The following is a 24,098-nucleotide window of genomic DNA, read 5'->3' as shown; positions in this document are numbered from 1 at the left end:
CTCCGTTCCCTTGCTGTTCTGTTGCACACCCTTAGTGTTTTGCCTCAGTGTGGCGGGATCAGATCGGGCGCAGTTCCCACACTGTGTCTCCGGTGTTGTCCCCTGTAGGGCTATGGGTCAATGAGGGGTGTCAGGTCTCATAGTGGGTGGGCTATGTGGTCCTCTCTGTGGACTGGCTGCTCTAATCGCAAGCATCATCCTCAAGGCCTAGTGGGCCAGGATGTGTTCTACTCTCTCCTCCTCCCCCTTCATCTGCTCCCGTGTGCTCTGATTAGATATGTCCCTCTCCTGGAGCTGGAGAGTCAATGCCGCCCTTTGAAATGAATTCTTCTAGGGGGAAGGGGAGGTGTCCACATAGTAGTTGGGATTGGGGCCGGCCCCTCAGCATTTCCTTTCTTTCTGAAGATCTTCCTTCAGCAATTATTTCCTGGTGGATTTTCAGACCATGAACTGTATTAGTTTTCTGTCATATGAGGTTATCATCATTTTACCTTGGTTTATGCAGGATAGTTTTACTGGATATAGAATTTTGAGGTGACAATTATTTTATTTCAGCATTCAAAAGAATGTTGCTTCATTTCCTTACAGAACCTGTGGTTTCTGATGATAAATCTGTTCTCATTTAAATGTAAATCATTGTTCCCTTTCTCTAACTTATAAATATGTACAAATATATATGTGTAAGTGTACATATTATTTACAGATATATTAGTTTCTTTTTTAACATTTTTCTTTACAATATGACATAATTTTAAAGATACAACAAAAAGTTAATGCTAAATAATGCCTACTCAATAAAGCTTAGTATTTTTTTTAACCCAAAGTTTTATTTATTTATTTAAAGTTAGATCATTTTATTGGGGCTCTTAAAGCTCTTGTTACAATCCATACATCCAAAAGGGTAGGGGGTACTGATCGCAGTGAATGGCACATAACCACACACCTCCATCCGGGGGAAGAACAACGGAAACCAGAGGGGAAGGGAGACAGTGGTCGATGTGCGATATGAAAATAATAACAATCTATAATCTATCAAGCGGCCACGAGGGTGGGGGGGGGGGGAAGAGGAGCTGATCCCAATCGCTCAATGGAAAGTAAACGTCTAGAAAAGAACGATGGCAATATATGTACTAATATGTCAGAAACAATTGATACATTAGTTTCTTAGTTTGAGTGTGATAAGTCTGGACCTAGAATTTTGGAGGATTATCCTGTTTGAGGTTCACTAAACCTTTAAAATCTACTGGTTTATACCTTTTGCTAAATTTTGGAAGTTTTGAAAGACTTTCCTTTTTCTTCTTTTCTACCAGACACTACTGACACCGGAATGTTAGACATTTTTGCTAGATTTGGGAAGTTTTTGGACAAAAAACTCTTTTTCTTGTCCTCCTTCTGACACTTGAGTAACAGGAATATTGGTCATTTTTCCTTGGCCTACATATCCCTTACTCTGTATTTTTGAAACTACAGTCAACTTTCCATATGCACCGTTCCACACCCACAGATTCAACTATGTATCAAAAGTATTAAGGAGAATGAAAAGCAATCAAATGGTCAAACTCTCCTTCTGAAAAGGAGCATCAAGTGCTATTTACATACTTAGCATTACTCTGTATTAGGTATTATAAGTAATCAATCAATCCCCAGATGATTTAAGCACTGCTCATCTGCCTGTTTATCTTACTGTGAGTTGTGTGTTGTTGTGATGCAAAATGTCCATTAAAAAGAGGGTAGAAATAAAAGATCAAAATGAATGTCAAGGGGGATTCAGAAACTTGATACAGAACATAGTGTAGATAAAGTGAAAGGAAGAAATACTGAAGTAAAGAGTTGGAACAGATTACAAAGGGCAGCTTGAGAAGACAAAGTTAGTATTATAGTGAAATGTGGAAAGGCCCAAAATTAGATAATGAAAAAGGAAAAGCATGCCTGGCATTTTTCAAGCTGAAAATACTGAATGGTACAGGAAGCATCACATAAAGATAGAAGGAATACACAGTCACTGTATCAAAAAGAACTGGTCGACATTGAACCGTTTATGCAGTAGCATATGATTAAGGATTGATGATATGGAGCAGGAGGCATTGGTTAAACACAAAGTTCCAATAACTCGTGCACCACTGGAGATGCTCAGTCATCTATGCCAAGAAATTTTAAAGAAAGCTACCTGACCAACTACCTGGAAGAGATCCATATCTGTGCTTATTCCAAAGTATGGTTATATCCAGTAGAATGCAAAAATTATCAAGTGATAGCATTAACACCACATTCAAGTAAAGTTTTGCTAAAAATAATTTTTAAATATTTGCATCCATACATCAACAGGGATTTTCCAGAAATTCAAATCAGACCCAGAAGAGGACAAAAATGATGGCTGTCATTGCTGATGTTGGGGTCTTTGCTCAAAGCAGAGACTAATACCAGCAAAGTGTTTACCTGTGTTTTCTTGACAATACCAAGCTATTATAGTACATGGATCACAACAAATTATCTATAGCATTGCTGAAATGCAGCAAAGTATTTAATATGGCTCTTCTAGCCATAGCCTTTGTTACTACCACCACAGGAGCTTCATTTTCCTGGTGAGTCCAGGCAAGAGCACAGGAAGGTACAGATTGGATTATATAATACCAGTTGTGAGTGATTATGATTGTCATCCTGCTGGGTGTACACACACACCCACACAAACAACTTTTGTCTATTCTTTCCAAATGGCAGCATCTTGCCAAACTATTATTATCACCAGATATTGGCATTGCTGTAGTCAAGACAGTCTTAATCACAAGAGGCCTTATTTATTGTTCTATCCTGCCTCCTAGCTCATCTCGAATCCGTCAACCATTAACCTGTTGTCCATTTTGATAAATTTGTTTTTTCGAGAAAATTCTATAAATTCATCCTTTGTATAAACTTTTGGATTAGCTTTTATCACTCATCATATTATCTGAAGATTCGTCTAACTTGTTGAGTGTATATGTTGTTGTTAGGCGCTCTCGAATCAGTTCTGACCGTAGTAACCCTATGTACAAAAGAATGAAGTATCACGTGATTGCTCTTACACTTGAGCCGTTACTGCACTCACCGTGTCAATGCATCTGGTGAGGGCCTTCCCGTTTCCATCGCGTTTCTGCTTTATCAGCCGCGCTGGCCTCTGTCTGCAGTTGGTTCCTTTATTGCTGAGTGGTTAGTCTACGACTAGTTCACCTTTGCCTGAAAAAGAAAAGGACAGCTCTTAGGAACCTTTATGACTTAGATATTCGCTTTAGAATTCGATTAAAAATGAAAGCACTCAGAAAATTCTAATACTCCTTCCTAACTACATTTAGGTTAATCATCCTAAGGTAGTGGAATTAACAAATCCTACAGGAAATAAAAATCTAATATATAAGTAGAGTCTACTACATATTCCCATATAAGAACCCAAGAAAGGTAAATATCCCTCGAAAAGTATTAGAACAGCTTTGATTTCTCTATTTCCCCGATACTAATCCAAATAAGCAGCAGGAAATAACCTGTTCCTGGGCAGCACTTTTTTTGCAGTAGGAGTATGCAACTTACAACATTAGCACACCCCTGGTTTTATTAGTCAATCTTATTTAAAATGTTCATTTTTTATTCTGACCTAAAAATGAGGGGAAGAATGAGACTTCTAGTTTTTAAGTTCTGTGATATAAGGGGGCTAGATTTTATTGTAAACCGTAAGGAAAACCAAAAATACCACCCTCACTGCCATTGAGTCAGTGCTGACTCCTGGCAGCTCGTGGGATCCGACACTGATTGTTGACGGGAGGAGAAGATCCCGTCTTTCTTCCTAGGAGCTGCTGGTGGTTTCACACCGCTGACTGTGCAGAGTGCGGCCCAGCTCGTAAACACTACACCAACTGAGAAATGAGGAAATCAGTCACCGTCCGCTTAATTGAACTGCACATAGTTTGTCAGTTAAATACAAGTAGAAAAAGTTTCTAAGACCCAAAGTGTTATTTTAATATCAGTGTCATCATAGCAAGATGTGCATCTTCCCACTTTGATTTTCATTTGAGGAGAAATAAAGACCATAGATATACAATTAATAGTTATATTACCATCATACAAGGGGGCTTCACAAAACCCAGTATCTTTTAAATTCTATTTTCCATGAACTTTTTGAAGGCTCCTCTTATAATTGTTTGTTATTTTAATATAAACAGATGCATTGTAGGGTGCAAGCCCCACCCCAAAATCCACAAAGGCTGTTAAGAGATTCGTAGTCACTTGGAAAACACTTGTTTATCCTACCATTCTATAAACATTTTACCAAGGTTTTTAAAATTGTCATTTTTCTGATGGCAGGTATAAAATCAGGTTCTTCAGTATAAGTTAAACTCCAATAAACTGTAGACAATGTTTTCCTGTTGATCTAAAAGGATATGTGTGTATTTTAACTGTTTTTCATATAGTGAATCTTTAAGTACTCATAAAATTAATGAGTAGAGAAAATCTGCTGAATAAACTTGCCTGGTTATCCAAGAAGTGTGGAGAAATGCATGCTTTAACTCAGTGCAAAGACTGCACTTGATTAATGCTGTTTCTCAATCCAACAATCAAACTTAGGAGAATTCTAAATCAAGATTTTTGACTGGCATATTTAATGGAATTTGATTGGGGTGCAGATAACTATACTGTATTTATTATGACTTTATAAGTATTCTGATTGTAATTATGATATGTACTTGGCTACTAGTTGAAAAAGAGTAGCTTTTTATTAACTCTTTAAAGTCTTTCACAAGGAGCCCTGGCAGTGCTGCAGACCCAACCACCAGCTGCTCCTGGGGAGAAAGTTGGGGCTGCCTGCTCCTCCTGTAAAGCGTTACAGCCGCAGGATTTACTGTCACACCCATCAGAGTGGACTCGGTAGCAGTGAGTTTGGTTTCATGAGTCCTCATTGAGTTGGTGACAGTGGGTCTAATGTCTTTCACAGATGCACGTGTTCGTAGTGTGGTCAAGAAACCACTATAGTCAAGAAAATGTGCTCGATTATATAGAGCATACTTGCTGTTTCCAAAATATATTTATATGACAAAGTATTAACTCTGAGTTTATTTTGTATTCTAAAAAAGAAGCTTGCTGTCTAGGTAGCCCCCACCCCATGTGTCAGGAGAGTAGGATGGTGTTCCTTAGGATTTCCTGTGACCTTTTTCCTTTAAGTAGGCTGCCAGGTCTTTTCTATGAGGTGTCTCTGGGTGGACTCCAACCTCCAACCTTTCCGTTAGAAGCCAAGCATATTAACCCTTAACCTAAGACACTAAATAATGTTTTGCACTACTCATTATTCTATTGATATTGATAAAGTTTAAGCGTCTGTCCCTTGCCCCTGCCACCTCTGTGACATGTGTGTTTACATTAACCCCTCTTTTGAAATGTCTTTCAGCAGGAAAGGAAGGACAGGAAACCCTGGGGCCTGAAGCTCAGACAGATGAAGCTGGATGTGCAGGTACGTAGACCCTCTTGCCATCTTTCTTGCTACAGTCTTTCAATAAGGTGTCTTGTGACACTGGCTTTCCCACTGTGAGTCAGATTAGTCTCCTTCCTCCTCCTTGAATATATAAAGTGTTTAGGCATATGAGAAGAGCCTTGCTGGCGTAGTGGTTAAGTCGGGCTGCTAACCACAAGGTCAGTAGTTTGAAACACTGGTTAAGTCGGGCTGCTAACCACAAGGTCAGTAGTTTGAAACAACCAGCCTCTCCGTGGGAGGTAAGGCAAGGCTTTCTACTCCCATAAAACTGGAAACCCAGAGGGGCAGTTCCACTCCAGCCTGTAGAGTCACTGTGAGTTACAGTGGACTTGCTGGCAGTGAGTTGCGTAGGCATACGGAGTTAAACATTACAAGCTTAGATTCTTTGCAGTATAAATCTACAGATTCACATGTGACGGGTTTTTTATTCAAGAAGGATGACAAATATAAACTGTAGATAATTTTAAAGTTAAGTGTTTTCATGATGATTCAATCACTTATAAATCTTTGATCAAACTTTAAGAAATACGCATCTAACCGTTTTTAGTTTCAGTATTCCTTCATAGCCTACATTGAACTACTCATAGGACAAAAAGAAGAAATGCAAATAGGCAACCATCCTAGTATCTATAAATCAAACTAAAACCATAAATAAGTGAGTGAACACATCACACCAAATCAGAGACTCAAAAACATTACTTGTAAATTTCTGATTGAAAAAGGGCAACATGATGTCAAATTGCAATTGACAAGGAAACTTGCCTCGAGAGCACTAAAAGCACATGCTCCCAAAGTTTGAGGGGCTTCTTTGATAGCGGACTCAGATCAGATTTAAGAAATAGTCCAGTAAGTGAAATACTTAAATCCAGATTTAACATACAATACCAGACACAATTTACGGTGCCAATAATTTAGCTAGAGCTGTTAGAAGGTATACTTCATAAATGAATGCCACATTATTTTCTCAAAATGCTGTAGTTGAAAGTGTAATTGCAACTTGAACATTAATAATATGTCTACCTAGTTTTAATTACTTTTTCCCCTAAATTAGAGATTTTTCCTATATTGTGCATTTTAGGAATATTATATATAGCTTTTAAAATATGTTTTGCTGCATAAGATGAGCATGGTTCATGAAGATATGTGTCAAGATTTGTTTTTCATCTATACTGTAAACATTAGTATGTCCATACTTGTCAGTTATCTCATAAGACTGAGTGAATCTTCCTGTTGTTATTAAAGGGGCATTTCACATTAATTAAACAATATGGGAATGTGTGGCCATCTATGAAGCCTACTAGCTAAGTATTTATATTCTGCCTTTAACTTGGTTGTGTATAATTTGCATGAATAATGTATTCAGTATGCTCATTATCAAATATTTGTCATACTAACCTACAGATTATAGAAGATATTTAAACTAGATATTTGTTTATAGCAAAATCATAATATAAGTGAACAGGAAAGAATGTCATTTATCACATAGTCTTCTGCCTAATATTAAATTTTGATGATTTATAAATATATTAGCAGACAGACAGATTATTTTATCTACATGGCTAATGCTATATAAAGCATTCATAGTTCTCCATTTATTGCATTTTACCTCACAGCTTCCTCTTCACTAGGAAATTAAATAAATTATGTTAGGTTGAAGTACTGAGTACAAAAATTCCTTCTTTTTAAAAGCTTCTGGAAGTACTTGTACTGGATGTAGCCTTGCACTGACCAAAGTTGCTGCAAAAGAGTTAAGGTCTCTCTCTCAGTGCCAGGAAGGATTCCTTATGCATTGTTTTCCAGGAACTTAGAGAGTTAGGAATAAGCAAATATTTGAATAAATCCCTGATAAGTATGGCTTTAGGGAAGGAAGGATGACAATTGTACGTTTGGGAATTTGGAACAGTTAAACTTTTTTAAATTGTATTTTTCCTTGGCTTTTGTTATTACCTTGTCTTCTAGGGAATAATGTGCGAACTGACATAGTAAACAAAAACATTGCACAAAGGTTACCATCATTAGTTTAGAACTTGGTCAGATCCTTTCTATAACTGACTTCCTTTTGCAATTCATGCAGTTGTCACAAGAACGGCGGTTTTGCACTTAGTATTCAGAGTGTGAAAAATTCACCCAAAATAGCCTTTATTCCTTCTGAGCATCATTTTCTTATTTCTATAGCTAGTAGTATTACAAAGTTTCAAAAATAGATCAAGACAGGAGGAAACCAAAGGATATTCTGGATAGTAAAAAATACATGGATGGCTAGCTTGTTTTAATTTCCTTAATATGACCGTTTCATGAGTATGCACTTTCCAATACTTTCAATTTTATGCGTAAAAACATCAGCATTTTTTGTCTCAGCTTGAAACTGGGTTTGGTAAATGTGGGTCTATGAGACCTTAGTTTAGCAGGTGGAACACAGGATTTGATATCAAATAACAATCCATTCTAACAGATACTTGACGACTATGTGATTTTGGAAAATCTACCTAAATTTTCTGACCTTAAATATTTTATTGCGGGAGATGGGCAACAGAAAAGTGGGTGAAGGGATACTCCGGGCAGTGTAAGATAAGATAAAAAAATAATTTAGAAATTATTAAGGGTTCATGAGGGAGTGGGGAGGGGGAGGGAGAGGGAGGGGAAAACAGGAAAATGAGCTGATTCTAGGAACCCAAGCGGAAAGCGAATTTTGAGAATGATGAGGGCAAGGAATGTATAAGTATGCTTTACACAATAGATGTATGTGTGGATTGTGATAAGAGTTGTATGAGCCCCAATAAAATGATTTTTTTAAATATATGGATTGTTCCAAGGATGATAGCTAATTGATTACCTAGCATTTACTATGTGCTGGGTACAGTACTAAGTACATTATTAATTAGTCCTCACATCATCAAAGTATATAAACTCATTATGTCCTGTCTCACAAGTTGGTTTTTTTAATTGTATTGGGACCTCGTACAACTCATCACAATCCATACATAACTTGTTGCCATCATCCTTCTCAAAAGATTTTCTTTTTACTTGAGCCCTTGGTATCAGCGCCTCATATTTTCCCCTCCCTCCCTCATGAACCCTTGATAATTTGTAAATTATTTTTTCAAGTCTTATACTGTCTCCCTTCACCCACTTTTCTGTTGTCTGTCCTCCAAGGAGAGGATTATATGTAGATCATTGTGATTGGTTCCCCTTTTCTCTACCCACCTTCCCCTTAGCCTCCTGGTATCTCTACTCTCATTATTGGTCCTGAGGGGTTTATCAGTTCTGGATTCCCTGTGTTTCCAGCTTTGCTCTGTACCCATGTACATCCTCTGGTCTAGCTGGATTTTTAAGGGAGAACTGGGATCATGATAGTCATGATAGTGTGGGGGAGGAAGCATTAAAGAACTAGAGGAAAGGTATATGTTTCATCAGTGCTATACTACACCCTGACTGGCTAGTCTCCTCCCCATAACCCTTCTGTAAGGGGATGTCCAGTTGCCTACAGATGGGCTTTGGGTCCCCACTCCGCACTCCCCCTCATTCACAATGATATGATTTTTTGTTCTTTGATCCCTGATACCTGATCCTATCCATACCTTGTGATCACACAGGCTGGCATGCTTCTTCCATCTCACAAACTTTTTAATGGACTTCTAAGCTTAAAAAACTTTAAGCTTAAGTAGTTACAAAGGATATAATTTTTGACATCCTTAAAATGTTAGCATTTTAACATTACTATCCAGTGACAGTCATAGCCATTTAATACCTACTTTCATTTGTTGTTTAAAATGTGAATAAGCTCTTCTTTAGTCAGAAAGGCCGCAACTAAATATTTCCTCCTTAAACACGTATTTTCACATATGGGGCATGGAAGCTCCAGGCACCTGACCTCTTCCAGCTTCTAAGGCTGATTATAAGAGGCAGACGTGAGTCATGCTTCCATCCTTCATAGCTTTTTTTGTTCAATAGTTTGATTGTGCTGTAATTAACATGTGGTAAAATTTAATAGTTCAATCATATTAAGAAAGATTGTGCAATTATCACCGCAATCAACTTTGGAGCATTTTCTTCCTTCTTGTACCCATTGCTAGTGACTCCCCATCTCCCCACAACTTCCATGCCCCCAGATTGCTATCTTCAGAGTTCCACCCATCCTGGCTTTTCTATACACAAAAACATACTAAACAAAGACAAAAATCCCAAAAGAATCAACAACAATGAGACCATATAAAACCGAGAAAAATCTCAATCTTAAAGCAGGGAATATTGAAAAATTAGAGTAAATTCAAAATTAGTGCAAAAGGAATAAGTTGTGGTTGTTAGGTGCTATCGAGTCGGTTCCGACCCACGGTGACCTTATGCGTAACAGAACGAACCACTGCCCAATCTTGCACCACCCTCACAATTCTTTCTATGCCTGAGCCCATTGTTGTAGACATGATGTCAGTCCATCTCTTTGAGGGCATTCCTCTTTTTTGCTGCCCCTCTTCTTAAACATGATGTCCTTCTCCAGGGACTGGTCACTCCTGACATGTCCAAAGTGTGTAAGACGAAGTCTCACCATCCTTGTCTCTAAGGAACTCTTTGGCCGCACTTCTGACAACACAGATTGTTTTGTCCTATTAGCAGTCCATGGAACTTCTTTTCCAGCACCAGGTTAAGTACATCTACTAAAGGCCCTTTGACAGTGCTTTGTCTGATATTAGGGATGTTGACACTCCTAAACTATGTTCAATGGGGATTCATTAGGGAGTCAATCCACCTGAACCCCCTGCACATGGATTTGGGACCTCCACTATCATCCATAGCATTCCACAAATCAGGTGTTTAGAATTTAGGCTCTGGTACCATTCCCTCCTCTGGGTTTGGATCTTATTAATTACAATCCTTGGGTCACACAGGCTGGTGTGCTGCTGCTTTGTGGATTTATCTGGTTCCTCGCTTTGATGGCTGCTTGTTTTGAGACAGCCTTTAAGATCCCAGATGCAATTTTTCTTGATAATCGTGCACCATCTGATTTCTTCAATACACTTTTTTATAGCACCCATATCTTCAGTGGTCACCTCATGAGTGTGAAGACCATGTCACAAGAACTAATAGTTCTTATATTTGGGCTACAATCCAGTAAGAGCTCAAAATCCATTCATACTACTGTGGTTTCTCTATGTCCCTAGTTTATTTTATTGGCATACATCATTCACTGTATTCTGATACCAACTGTTCCTTCCACAGCACTCTACCTTCCCTGCACTACACTTGTCTGTTAGGGTCAATAATGCATTGCATAATGGTCACACAAGATTCACAGACAGTGCTCACAGTTTATAATGTGGTTTATAATGTTCTCTGTTATAAATTGATAATGATGTCTCTAAAGTGAACCAGAGACACATATAAACCATAAGTACATGAATGGATTTTGGGTTCCCATTTAATTCTAGCCCCAAGCTAAGAACAATTTGTTTTTATGATTTGGTTCTACTTGATAGATTTATTAGGGAAGTTAACAAGTTACAGTTCAGGTGAGAAATGCTCAGGATACAATTGTTAGGTCAGAATAGTTTCTTCTCTGTCATGTCCATTAGCAGACCTCTCCCTTGACCTTCAGCCACTTGACCTAGCCTCTCCCTCCTCAGCAATGTTACAAAGCTTTTTTTGGTGCTGCCAATAAATTCCTAAAGAGCATGCCATTCCACCAGCACCCTCAACCTGAAGGCATTCAGCTCCCCCAGCTGGGTGCCTAGAGGCCTCCTGCCCAACAGTGTTCAGCTGTACTGGTTCTGTGATAGGGAATCCATTGCTCAGTCTCACGTTATGGCTCTTGGTTCTGCTGTCGCTGCTCCTCTGGGGTCAAACCTGTCTCCTGGATCAAGGAGGTTCAATGCTCAGTGATCCTGGGACCCAAATGACATGCTTCAATCCTGGCTCAGTTCTCTTGCTTGTAGTGAGATTCCACTCTCCTGCTTCTGAAAGGACTCACTTTATACCCCAGCAGAATGGCAGTCACAATTAACCCTGTCAACAGTCAACTCACAACTGAGTCCTATAAGTGTCTTTCCCCCACCTTTATCTTACCCAGGGTCTTATAGTGGGAGTTATAGAGAAAAAAGCTAGAGGACCACATTAAATAATTAACTGCCCTTCAAAAGTGTTGGATGTTCAACTCATATTTCTTTGTAACACAAAATGTGCATATAATGGAAATGTTGATTTCTCCTTAATCCCTAGAAACTACAAGCCTCTTAAGTATTAAAAAAAATGTGGGGGAGCATGTAGTGGAGACCCAAAGCCCATCTGTAGACAATTGGACATCCCCTTACAGAAGGGTCACAAGGAAAAGACGAGCGAGTCAGGGTGCAGTATAGCACCCATGAAACATACAACTTTCCTCACCCCCTACCCCACTATCATGACCTCAGTTCTACCTTACAAATCTGGCTAGACCAGAGCATGTACACTGCTACAGATAAGGACCAACAATGAGAACAGAGATACCAAGAGGGTAAGGGAAGGTAGGGGGGAGAAAAAGAAAAAAATATGAATTTATTTATCTTTCTGATTATTACAGTGCACAATTGATCGCAACATGCATATATCAGCAGTTTAATGCTAAAGTATTAAGCATTCATTTTATTTCTTTTTTATTTATAGATGTAATGACTGAGAAAGTTTTGTAATAGCTGAATTATTTAATTCTTTGCATCTCTTCTGAATTATATGCCAGAAGTTTAGGGTAAATTATCAACAAAATATAGTTACTGTCCTGGTTGCGTCAGCATGTTCTTTTGTATGTGTATGTACCACATTTTGTTCACCCATTCATCTGCTGGTGGACATTTGGGTTATCCACCTTTTAGCTAAAGCAGTGTTAAGAAGAACAGAGTTTGAGGAATCGCTTTTACTTCACTTTTGTTGAAAGCAAGAACTTGAGAGCCACCTAATTTGCAAGAGAATTTGTTTCTTAACCATTAAAGTCATCCAAGGCCTCATTTTCTGGGAAGTATACCAAAAAGACTTTACAAATACTTACCAAAGGACTAATTATACCTGTTTGGGGTTTTTTGTGTTCTTTTGTTACTGGTTTTATTTTTTTTAATTCCTTCAGAAACATCTTATTTACTGTGAATTTATGACTTTCATAAGCATTTTAATAAAAATCCTTTAATAGTACCATACAACCAATGACTTAGCAATATAGATTTATCTCATTCTGTTTTTTGGACATTTTCTACCTTATAACCTAACTGATCAGTATCACACTGGGTGGTTAAATCAGACTTAAAATAGAACAGAAAATGAAATTAACTTATTTTATCAGTGCACATTGAATAATTTTATGTAATTTCCTCAGTGATGAACTATATTAAAAAATATATAAATTATAAATCTAATAGAGTTTTTATGTTATAAAAGTTTCTCTATATGGGTACATTTAGAACCAGTCAAAATACAAGCAAACTCATAACTTAAATGAAGAAGCAAGATTCATCTGTAAAGAGTATTTAGTTTTTAAAAAATGAATAGTGTCTTAAAATGTAATTTTCCTGAAGCTAGCAGACACACTTGCATATACACACGCTGAAAAAAGTTCATAGAAAAATTGAATTAAAATATAATGGAGTTTTTCTATGAACTTTTTGAAACGTGTGTGTGTGTACGCATATATTTTTCGTTTTGTTACTGGAATAGAAACAGTATTAGCATTATAAGATGGAGACAGTCTAATTGGTTTAACTATCTTGTCAAGTCTAACTGCATGGAATCTGTATCACATAAAATATAAATTTCATTCACAGCTCTAACTTGTAAAATATGTAGTGCCGACTCACTCACTGTCTCACTCACTCACTGTTTCATTCATTCACTGACTCATTCACTCAAAAAGAAAAAAAAAAATATGTAGTGCCAGAATATATTGCAGTTGCATTGAAAAGACTCAATGTCACTGATTTGTATTGGTTTAGCTATTTTAAAATGGTATTTCTCCAGCTAATAACACATCCTAGGAATGGTTATTGACAATACTCTGTACTCAGCAGGTTTTCTGAAGAGTAATGATTATGTGTTTTTTTTTAATGATAGGGGCTGGAACAACTAAGGTTATTAAGGAAAATTGCCCTCACTGCCTCTCAGCACCTTATTGTATAGCTGATTTCAGAACATCTCATCTAGGGCCAAAGTGCCCTGTTTTAATTGCCATTTTTTACACTAATAGAAATTCTCATACACAGAAAAGACCAGAAGGGCTAGAGTGGATTTATGTTGTGTTTGGTTAATCAATAAAGTAGGTTTTCCCCAGATAGTATTTTGAATTTTTTCTTCTTTGACATCCCAGAGGGTTGTCCTTTTTGCTTTTGTTTGGTTCTTCATCGTGTCTCCCGTCAAAGTAAGAGTAAGGGTCTGCTAGGAAAGAGCGGCAGAAGAGCTTCCAAGGGCATAAGACAAAGCATGCAAGAAGTGGAGAACTTGGACTCGAGTCTCCGAAAACCAGCAATATGAGCGTCTCTCTTTTTAAAAAGTCACATACCCCCTACACGCGCTAACCCCATCGGTGACTACTAACAGCAACTAAGAGTATGTATCAAAACCCAGACCAGCTGTTGGGGAACGGACTCCAAACTATAAGAAACCCTGCTTATTTCAGAGTAGAACTGTGCTCCTCAATAGGTCTTTGTTGCTTCTCAATTGTGGTGGAAGTACGCACAGCAAAACATTCGCCAATGCAGCGCTTTTGGGGGGTTTGTTTGGTTGGTTTGTTTATTTTTTAACGTATTATAAGCCAAACTCATCGCTGTATTTTCCAACTCAGCAGCTTAGAACTGAGTCTTTCCAGATACAGACTGCCTCCACTTGCTCCTGAACATCTGCACACAAAGGGGCTTTTTAAACGTTTGTTGGGAGTTTGCATCATTTCATTCCATTTCCCCACCAACTTTGTGAAGCCCCCTCAGATAATTCAGGGATATTAAGGACATTCTTCAGATGCAATCATCATTTCTATCCAACCCCAAATTACCCACCACAATGAACCTAAACTCAACGCCCATTGAGCACAAGCTCCCTGGAGTTTACAAAGGCTTGGTTGTTAAGTGTTAAAATCACCAGACGTTTCTTCTGAGACACCTGTGAGTGGACTCAGACCACCAACCTTTCTGTTAGCAGCTGAGCACATTAGCCTTTGACACCAGCTGGTGGCTCCCTCTCGTTGCCATCAGGGTGATTCTGACTCATGGCGACACTATAGAAACATAGTGGAACCACCTGAAAGGGCTTCAAAGACTGAAAATCCTTCTAGAAGCAAACTGTAAAATCTTTATCTGGAGAGCCTGGTGGCTTCAAAACACCAACCTATCAGCAGGTCAGCAGCCATGGGCTTTCACCACTGTGCCACCAAGGTGCCTTTCTAAGAATATCCAAATGCCAACCAAACTCACTGCCATCAAGTCAGTCCTGATTCACAGAGCCCCTGTAGGAGAAGGTAGAACTGCCCCGTGTGGGTTTCGGAGACTGTAACGGGTAGAAAGTATATAGCAAATGCTAAATAATTCCCGCCTGGAGTTCCTAAGTGGTGCAGATGACAGCATGCTCAGATGTTAACCTAATGGTTCAAGGTTTGAGTCTACCCAAAGGCTGCCCCCAGGAAAAAAGTGCCTGGCGCTCCACTTGTAAATGGGTGATCATCAAAAACCCTGTGGTGCACTGGGATGTGCTCTGATACACGTGGGCTCAGCGTGAGTCACACTGACTCAATGGCAATTGGATTGGGAGTCCAGGAGGGGCACAAATAGTTAGATACTTGGTTACTAACTGAAAGGTTGGTAGTTTGAACTCACCTGGAAGTTCTTTGGAAAGTAAGGTTTGGCAGATCTATTTCTGAAAAGGTCACTGGAGGATACTTCTACCCTGACACATGTGTGTTCACCGCAAGTTAGAATCTAATTGCCAGCTAGCTACTGATTAATGGTTATATTGAAAAGGAGAAAAAATAATGATGCTGTGTCACCATGATTACTATGTCACTACTCTAAGGATTTAAACAGCAGGTACTCTAAGGAGCTCATTTCCTACTCCTGGGCAGGAGGTTTAGTAAGATTATTTCATTAAGTGTTGAACAAAAAGATGCTCACACGTCACCTTTTTAATTTGGCCCAATTTCAGGCTGTTTGGAGGGCTGTTGTACAAATTTAGATCCGACTGTCTACAGTTACTTGCTGTTACGTTTTCTCATGACGGCCATCAACCTGGCGTAGATGCTTGCCTCCACAGCCATGGGAGGAAAGCCAGAGAGAACAGCCTAAAGCTCTGAGCCTTTCCAATTGTTTTTCAAGAACGAAAGGCCTCTGCCTTAACTCCTTAAACATTTATTGGGAAGTATCGCCTTGTTTGTATATGAATACAAGAGGAGATAAGAAACAATTTTTATCAGTTTGATACCTTTTGACTTGTATTGGAAATCTTTCCAACTACCATTAGCTATTAAGAGAACACATTAACAATCTCAGCTGATTTTATGAGATGATTCAGATTTAAAGTACAACCTTGAGGACTATGATATGATGGGTTGGTAGGAGAATGATTTGCGTACATAAAAAAACTCACTACCATCAAGTCAATTCTGACTCATAGCAACTCTAGGGCAGGGTAGAACTGCCCCTGTGAGTTTCCAAGATAGTTAGACTCTTTACAGGAGTAGAAAGCCCCAGCTTTCTCCTGAGGATCAGCTGATGGTTTCGAACTGTTGATCCATGGTTAGCATCCCACCTAATAACCACTATGCCACCAGGGCTCCTTTTGAGAATTCAGATTTTGTTTTTACCTTTGCTTTATCATCCGTAGGAATTTGTCAACTATATTACCTTCTCTGTGTCTTGATGATTAGTAAAATGAAATCAAAATCCAACTCAAAGCTTTTAAAGAGATATTATGAGGCTTGGAAAAATTAAGGTGACATACCTCAGAGATGTTGCAGGTTTGGTTCCAGCCCACTACAATAAAGCAAGACCCACATTTTTTGCTTGTTTGTATCCCAGTGTGATGTGTGCTCTATGCTATAGTCTATTAAGTAGACAATAGCATTATGAACAAAAGATTGAAGTAGTGAAAATTTCCAAAATATGACACAGTCATATATTCTCCAAAGATACTCTCTTATTTAGTAAAATATAATGACATGGTGATGAAATTGCTTCTTTAAAAGTATGCGTTTCTTATAGTAAAAGATGACTGTGACTCAGACGCAGAAAATGAACAAAACCATGACCCTAATGTTGAAGAGTTCCTGCAACAACAAGACACTGCTGTCATTTACCCTGAGGCACCTGAAGAGGACCAGAGGCAGGGCACACCAGAAGCCAGTGGTCATGATGAAAATGGTAAATGGGGCTTGCCAGTCGTCTCCCCTTTTCATCTCTAAAGGATTACTCTCTCCATTGCTCTACATGGGGACCCACTCCACTCGATGGGACATGTTTTGCAAACCAGAATTTATTGCTGTTGCCTGTAGAGAGTAATGTCTTTCATTAATGGGACATTGTCTGCGATAACAGTACAGTATTAAATTAGAGGCTGCTCACATATGCAATGGTAATGTGCTGTCAGGGCCAGGATGAGAACGGTGCCCGAGCATCAATCTCCATTCACTCACATGGCAACAGACAGTAGAAATGGGAACTGGGGTGACCCTTATTGTCCTCTGATTCTTCTCCCCCATTATTTTTGCAAGCAAAGCATCATTGTCTGGTTTCAAAGTACTGATTTTGAGACAAAGGGCTTTTGTGTCTGCTTAATCCATTCTGATATAAACAGTGTATAAATAGTGGGAAATTGCTGTAATAATGGGTTCTGTCTCTCCTGAAAAGGAATAGGCTGTCATTCTGCCCTTACTACCACTATCAAGAGATGAAAATAACATGCAGACGTCCCCATAAGAAATGTTGCAAGGTCTGCACCAAGAAGTGTGGAGTCATTTGAAAATTTTAAGAGTGCTAAAAGTAGTAAGATCCTGAGCCTAGTTTGATTCTTGCCAGAGTTGCCCTTTTAATGGGTACGTGTTGCTTAGGACTCAGCTAATCAACTTTTTTAATTTTTGAAGGAAGTTACAATGAATGAATTGCATCTTCCTTAAACTTAACAATCAACTATGAAAAAGAAGAGGAAAAATGTTCAATATTCCTAAAAAGCCTGTGTGTGGTCACTTTGAACTGTCTATAATTAATGTACTCATGACCATAATTATGCTGGTAGGCATATAAAGTTACTTTTATAAATCAAAACCCAATGTTTTCTAAAAATCACATTGAACTGACCTATCTATTTTCATTCTGTAACTTGCTTATTATCCTAAATACTCAGAGTGACTTTTGTTGCTTCATGATAATGGCCTTAACATGTGAATCCATTATCTCATGTGTTTGAGAAAATTCAATAGATACTGATTTATGAAAATAATAACTTGCTGTCAAAATACCACGAGTACCCTGTCATTCTACAAAATTCGCAGCATTTCACATCTTCAGTGTGAGAGTTAGTCAAGAAGGCTGCTGAAGAAAGAGAAGCGTAGTGGCATCAGAGGGCTCTGTGAGTAACACTGAGGACTGTAAGCGGCGTGAGTACTGCACTGTGGTGCCACAATGGGAGCCCACAGTGGTTGACTCTGACTTCTGCCATTAGACAAGCTAAAATCAATGAAATGGATGAGGAAATATTTCAAGGAGGACACTCCAGGTGTTGATTTCCCACTTTGATACAGAACAGAGCATAATATAATTTCTAAAATAAATTTCCTCAGATAGCTAACTTAATTCACCCAAAGAAGAGGGTCAGGTGAGGAGTTAGCCCCAACAACAAAAAATTCTGTCTTTGGTGTAAGTTGGCTTGTTAACTGGTCACTAAGATTTGATCACAAACTTTAATAGAGATTTAGGTTTTATTTTATTCATATACTTGCTACATATGTTAAGGTGTTTAGCTATTATTTAGAGCTCTGGTGTTCAATCAATTTGCAGACAGGTTCTTGAGCAAGACATTGAATTTGTGTGGGCTGAAAATTTGAGAAAGGTGATAGATGTATATATATTGAGCATTTGGAGACTATCCTGAGACTTTATTTAGTTGTCTGTTTTTCTATAAGGAATTCAAAATGAAGGTGTGAATGATATTATGTACAATGTCTCAAGTTGTTCTTTCTTTGAAAAAAATAAGTAATATGAATACTCCTAACAGATTGACAAAGTATTGCATTTTAAGGATGTCAGGTTTAGGTAGGGTTATGGTTTAAAATACATTTCATTCAGTGAATTCAGATTGATCCAGAATACCTTTATTCCCTAAAAGCTAGCCTATAGTCTATATAGAATTATATACAAAATGTGTCCATATGTTTCAATAGAAAAATAATACATGGGAAGTCTGTATAGGCCAGCCCTAAACCTGGCACCCAGTACACATTCTATGCATAGGAGTGTCTGAGAAACACAGTTAAGTTTACTACTCAGTCCTGGATGACAATAGCTTTAAAGTATTATTTTCAAATAAAAATGAACATTAAATAAATGATGATGGCATTGGTAGCAATGGAAAGATTCTGTTGTAGTGTACAAATCCCCCTTAATATACACACATTTATAGAAGTAAGCTACATTCTAATTTTAGTTTCGTTTTCTTGATCTAGCTAACCATCCAAAGGAAGAAAAAACCTATGGCTTAGCCAAAAAGACTTGGACTTCACCATTGACTGGCTGTGTAACTTATTTAACAACCATCCTGAGCTTCCTTGATTTTTACTTTACACTAGAGATGAACAACATGGCTGTTTTGAGGGTCACATGTAGCATGAAAAACCAAACCAAACCGACTCACTGCCATCAAGTGGATACCAACTCATAGCGACCCCGCTGTGGGGTTCCAGGACTGTAACTGTTTGCGGCAGTAGAAAGCCCTGTCTTTCTCTGGAGGAGCGCCTGGTGGTTTCAAACGGCCGGCCTTACAGACCACAGCCTAACGCATATCCATATCCACTTCGCTGCCAGGACTCCTCAATACATACTACATAGTACAGTATCATAGCCGCCCTAGTAAAACAGTCGTTAGTGCTCATCTACTAACCCAAAGATCACTAGCCCTTCCATGGGAGAAAAATGAGAAATGAGGTAGTCAGCTTCCATAAAGATTACAGCCTTGGAAACTCCACGGGGCAGCTCTACTCTGTCCTGTAGTGTTGCTATCAGTCAGAATCAGCAGCTTCACAGTAACACATTTCAGGGAGTCAGTGATCGCCTTATCACTGAGGTAATGCTTTCTGAATGCCTGGGTTTAGAAGATGTGCTCTTTCTTTTACAGGAACACCAGATGCATTTTCCCAGTTACTCACCTGCCCGTATTGTGACAGAGGCTATAAACGCTTTACCTCTTTGAAAGAACACATTAAGTATCGCCATGAAAAGAATGAAGATAATTTTAGTTGCTCCCTGTGCAGTTACACCTTTGCGTATAGAACTCAACTTGAACGTCATATGACATCACATAAGTCAGGAAGAGATCAAGTAAGTAAAATGGCTAAGAGTTCACTAATTCCAAAGCCTTTAAATATACTGAAAAGGGTGTATTACACAATATATCCTGTCTAGTCTATTGGATCATTTCTGAGTTATGAGAAGTAATTTTTTTTCTTTATCAGGTAAGATCCTACCCATCCCAATTTATTTTTTTTCTTACACCATAATCTTTATTATTCTAATCTAATTGTTATTCTCTTATTCTCCTATTAAGCTAATATATTTTTTAAGTTTAGAAGATTTCAAAATCTATTCTATTAAAAACATTTAGTTTGCTTTGTAGGAAAAATCAATATTGTTTTCATAAGCCACATGACTAAGTGCTCACTAAACTGACAGGGAAACCAAATATATAACAAAGTTTAATTTTCTGTGAACCATTGGTTATTTATTCCTATTCTGCTAAGGATTTTATCTATAATAAGCAGAGTTGCCTCATCTAAGAATTTAAAGTTTAGATTCTAGGCTATTATGAAAACTTAATTTTCACATAGTTTAATCTACTTATGTATCACTTTGTCTTGATTTGTAGAAGTATGAGTCAAGACTATTTCCTAATTGTTTAAACTGCAGGTTTTATACTAAAGTCAAAGAAGTTTTAGTCAATTGCTGTTCTTTTACAAGGTCCAGATAGCTATAAATAAATTTAATCATAATTAGAAAGTAGGGCTGGATCACCAGATTTTAGAATTTGACTAACAAATGTTGGAGAAAAAAAGCTAAATATTAATAAAACTCCAGTATCTTAAAAAAAATCAAATACTTCACGATACAAGATTTCTATGTTAGAGTTTATGTTAGGGTGAGCCACCTGTCCAATTTTGTATGTCATTCAAGGAAACTGAAATTCTGCCTTGATTATCCGTCACATATCCCACAGAGATTGAGTGTTACCCTTAAGTATGAGAGTGACTGAACCAAATAAACAACAAAAAGAAGTAGCAGATGGCAGAAGAATTCATCTAGAATTTAGGTAATGACAATAATTACAAAATAACAAGATAAAATGGATGAAAGGGTGGCAGTCTGTCAGGATGGGACCAAGATTCCCTAAGATACTCTAACAGTTAAGGAGCATCTGAGGGAGAGGGTACCACAGAAAGGAAGGCAGGACAGAAGAGGGCTTGCTCCACATCGGTGTCATCAGGTGACTACAGAATAAACGTAGAAAAAAGAGACATTCATGTGTCATGCGGACAGCAGAATCATCCTCCACTTGCTGCCACCATCTCTTCTTCCTACCAAGAGCCTTTGTCACAGGAAAGGAACTCTGAAAGCAGGTAGTACTGGTGGTGGTGAAAGCAGGGGCTGCCATTAGAAAAACACAGGAAGATCACTGATGAAGATGGAATCGATTTTTGTGTTGATTTTCCTGATGAGTGTAAAGGTAGTAGATTTGATACATAAAGTGTGTGGTCAAGGTATTGAGCTATTAACAAGGTCAGGACGGAGCTGTGATAAATGTGAGTACCAATAATGTGAGGAAAGATAATTGGGAAGTCTTAGGAACAATTTAGGTTGCTAGGCAACAAACAAAAAGATAGAATGTCTATCTTGCTGGTCTTTGAAATCATGCCCATGACTGAAAATTAAGCAGCATGTCTATGTCTTACTAATTCATTCATTCTACAAATATATGAGTTTCTATTATGTATCAAGGCACAGTGGTAAAAAGAGTCTTTGCCCATAAGATACATATATTATTAAGTAATATAAAATAGATATGGAATGGAGAAAAAAATAGGTGATATTCAGAAAAATAAAGCAGGGTAAGAGACAAGGAAGCAAAAGAACGATGGTTCTCAAGCTTCCTAATGCCGCGACCCTTTCCTACAGTTCCTCATGTGATGGTGAATCCCCAACCATAACAGTATTTTTGTTGCTACTTCATAACTATAATTTTGCTACTGTTAAGAATCCGGCAATCCCTGTCAAAGGGTCATTCGACCCCAAAGGGGTCGCAATACCCACAGATTGAGAACCACTGTAATAGAAGCTGCTGTTTTTACAGGGTAGGGGAAACTTTCTGAGAATGCGGCATCTGATCTGGGGCCTGAATGAAATGAAGGAGCCAGTCATGGAAGGAAGTCATTGAGGAAGAGCAGTCTTGTCAAAGGGAACCATGAAACGACCTTGTGGCAGACTCAAGAAACAGCAGAGAAGGCCCAGTGTTCCCTGGAGCAGAGTGAATAGAGGGAGAGGTTGAAGAGAGGCCAGAAATGTATGGAGGCCAGTTGATGGAGTGCTTGTATAGTCAGAATGTTTGATTTACATCTAATGTGTCAAAGGGAAGACGTTGGAAGAATTTGAGAGAGACAGTCACATAATCTGCCTTTTATTTTTAAAGGAACACTGGATGTTGGGGTGGGAGGGGGGATGAATCAAGAGAAACAAAAATGGAGGCAAGGAAGTCATTTAGAGGGAATTGTTATCATCCCAGACAGTGTTGGTGTCTTTAAACTCGGGTACCTTAGGTGGCTGTGCCATTGGATTCAAAATATATCCAGATGAATTGCTGAAAGATTAGATGAGGACATAAGAGAAAGGGAGGAATCAAGGATTTCTCAAGTTTAGGGCTCGAGGAACAATAAAATAAACTCGAGTGCTATTCATGAAGCTAGAGGAAAAGGGGGCACGTAATCAATCCATGTTGCTTCAGAAACTATTGGACTTCCGAGTGGTGATAACAATGAGCTCTCAGTTCTAGAAGTAAAGGGGTGGATCTAGAGACACAAATATGGGAGTTATTCCTAAATGCACTACATATAAATAGAGTATTTAAAACCGTCAGTTTGGAGGACATGGGAGCCTGGCATATCGGAGGTACTCATTCCTTTTCTACCAAGACGGGAGCTTTCAGTTGGGGTGAGGATGGCGCAAGTAGGACCTGGCTGAAGTCCTTGACAGAGGAGTAGACTTGCAACAGAAGTCAGGGCTGCATCTCCAAGACAGAGTCTGAGCAAAGCACGGAGAGGAAGAGGGGCAGTGTGCACACTGACTCCCTGGATGACCGAACCAGGGGCTTCTTAGAACTGGTGAGCAATAAATACACCGAGAAATTTAGGGGCTAAGAAATTATAATCTATATGAGTAAATTTTTCATGCTAGGTTTAATGGGAAAACCTTAAGAGATTTTGAACAGGAGTTGATTTTTTAAGTCAACTTTAATCGATTTAATTCTTTAAAGTAGTGCTTTGAAGTATAAATAAAAAAATAATGAGCAAAATGCATTCAAACTACTTAACCATGTGAATCTGTTCAGATGGAAACCCTTGAACTGGAAAAGACAAACTTTTTTGTTTCATTTTATAGTTTGCCAGACTAAAGAACGCTTTGACAATGTCAAGCATTTAAGAGACTGGGAAAAACCTAGCCCGCGGGTCAGGAGACCATGTTTTCCTACTGAAAGACTATGTTTCAGAAAGATTACTAAATTATCTTCACCTTGTTTTCTTTACATTAATTAGAAATACAGACTCAATAGTTTCTATACTGGCCCTCAATTCATGACTTTACTTTCTAAACACTATGTTGGTTAATGAAGTCTGACTCTCATGCATTAAATTGGAAAGTGGAGCTTTTTCTCTGAGTCAGGATTCCTGTTTTACTACCACCATCCACTTTTAGTAATAATTCCAAGTATTAGATTTCCGTGACTGCTACAGCTAAGGCCTTTAAGGAAAAAGTAAGAAAAAAATCAAATTTATTCAAAAACATAACTTTTATCAGGGAGTACTTTATATCTAAAGCTCTTTCATTTTATAAACAAAATACCCAATTCTTTCTTACAGAGACATGTGACGCAGTCTGGGGGTAACCGTAAATTCAAGTGCACTGAATGTGGAAAAGCTTTCAAATATAAACACCACCTAAAAGAGCACTTAAGAATCCACAGTGGTAAATATTTGTTTCTTTCTACACCGTGCCTATCATAGCATACTTGTTAACTAATCTATCATAACATGACCCATGCGCATAATCAAAACTTCTATGCTTTGCTTTCAGGATAAAGACTACTATGTAGAAATTTCCTTTCCTGTGTCAGTGATATATAATTAGAATCTTAACCTATG

At 38.2% G+C, this 24,098-nt stretch overlaps 1 protein-coding gene across 2 annotated transcripts in view; it reads left to right on the top strand.

Moving 5' to 3' along the window:
• Positions 1 to 24,098, top strand: part of ZEB1 (zinc finger E-box binding homeobox 1) — a 61,082-nt gene that overhangs the window by 15,751 nt on the left and 21,233 nt on the right. Inside the window, exons 2-5 of one of the 2 annotated variants that reach the window (XM_045289864.1) lie at positions 5,411 to 5,470; positions 16,687 to 16,845; positions 19,811 to 20,013; positions 23,817 to 23,922. In XM_045289864.1, the coding sequence (XP_045145799.1) occupies positions 19,984 to 20,013; positions 23,817 to 23,922 (136 nt within the window). In that variant the 5' untranslated portion in view covers positions 5,411 to 5,470; positions 16,687 to 16,845; positions 19,811 to 19,983. Of the gene's footprint in view, positions 1 to 5,407; positions 5,471 to 16,686; positions 16,846 to 19,810; positions 20,014 to 23,816; positions 23,923 to 24,098 lie in introns of both variants that reach the window. The other variant, XM_004702276.2, reaches the window with a different exon arrangement.

The sequence above is a fragment of the Echinops telfairi genome, unplaced genomic scaffold, assembly GCF_000313985.2.
Source record: "Echinops telfairi isolate 266 unplaced genomic scaffold, ASM31398v2 ScPeMD7_31;HRSCAF=116, whole genome shotgun sequence".
NCBI classification, from domain to species: Eukaryota; Metazoa; Chordata; class Mammalia; order Afrosoricida; family Tenrecidae; genus Echinops; species Echinops telfairi.
The sequence above is the reverse complement of the archived record's forward strand: the minus strand, read 5'-3'. Positions and strand labels throughout refer to the sequence as shown.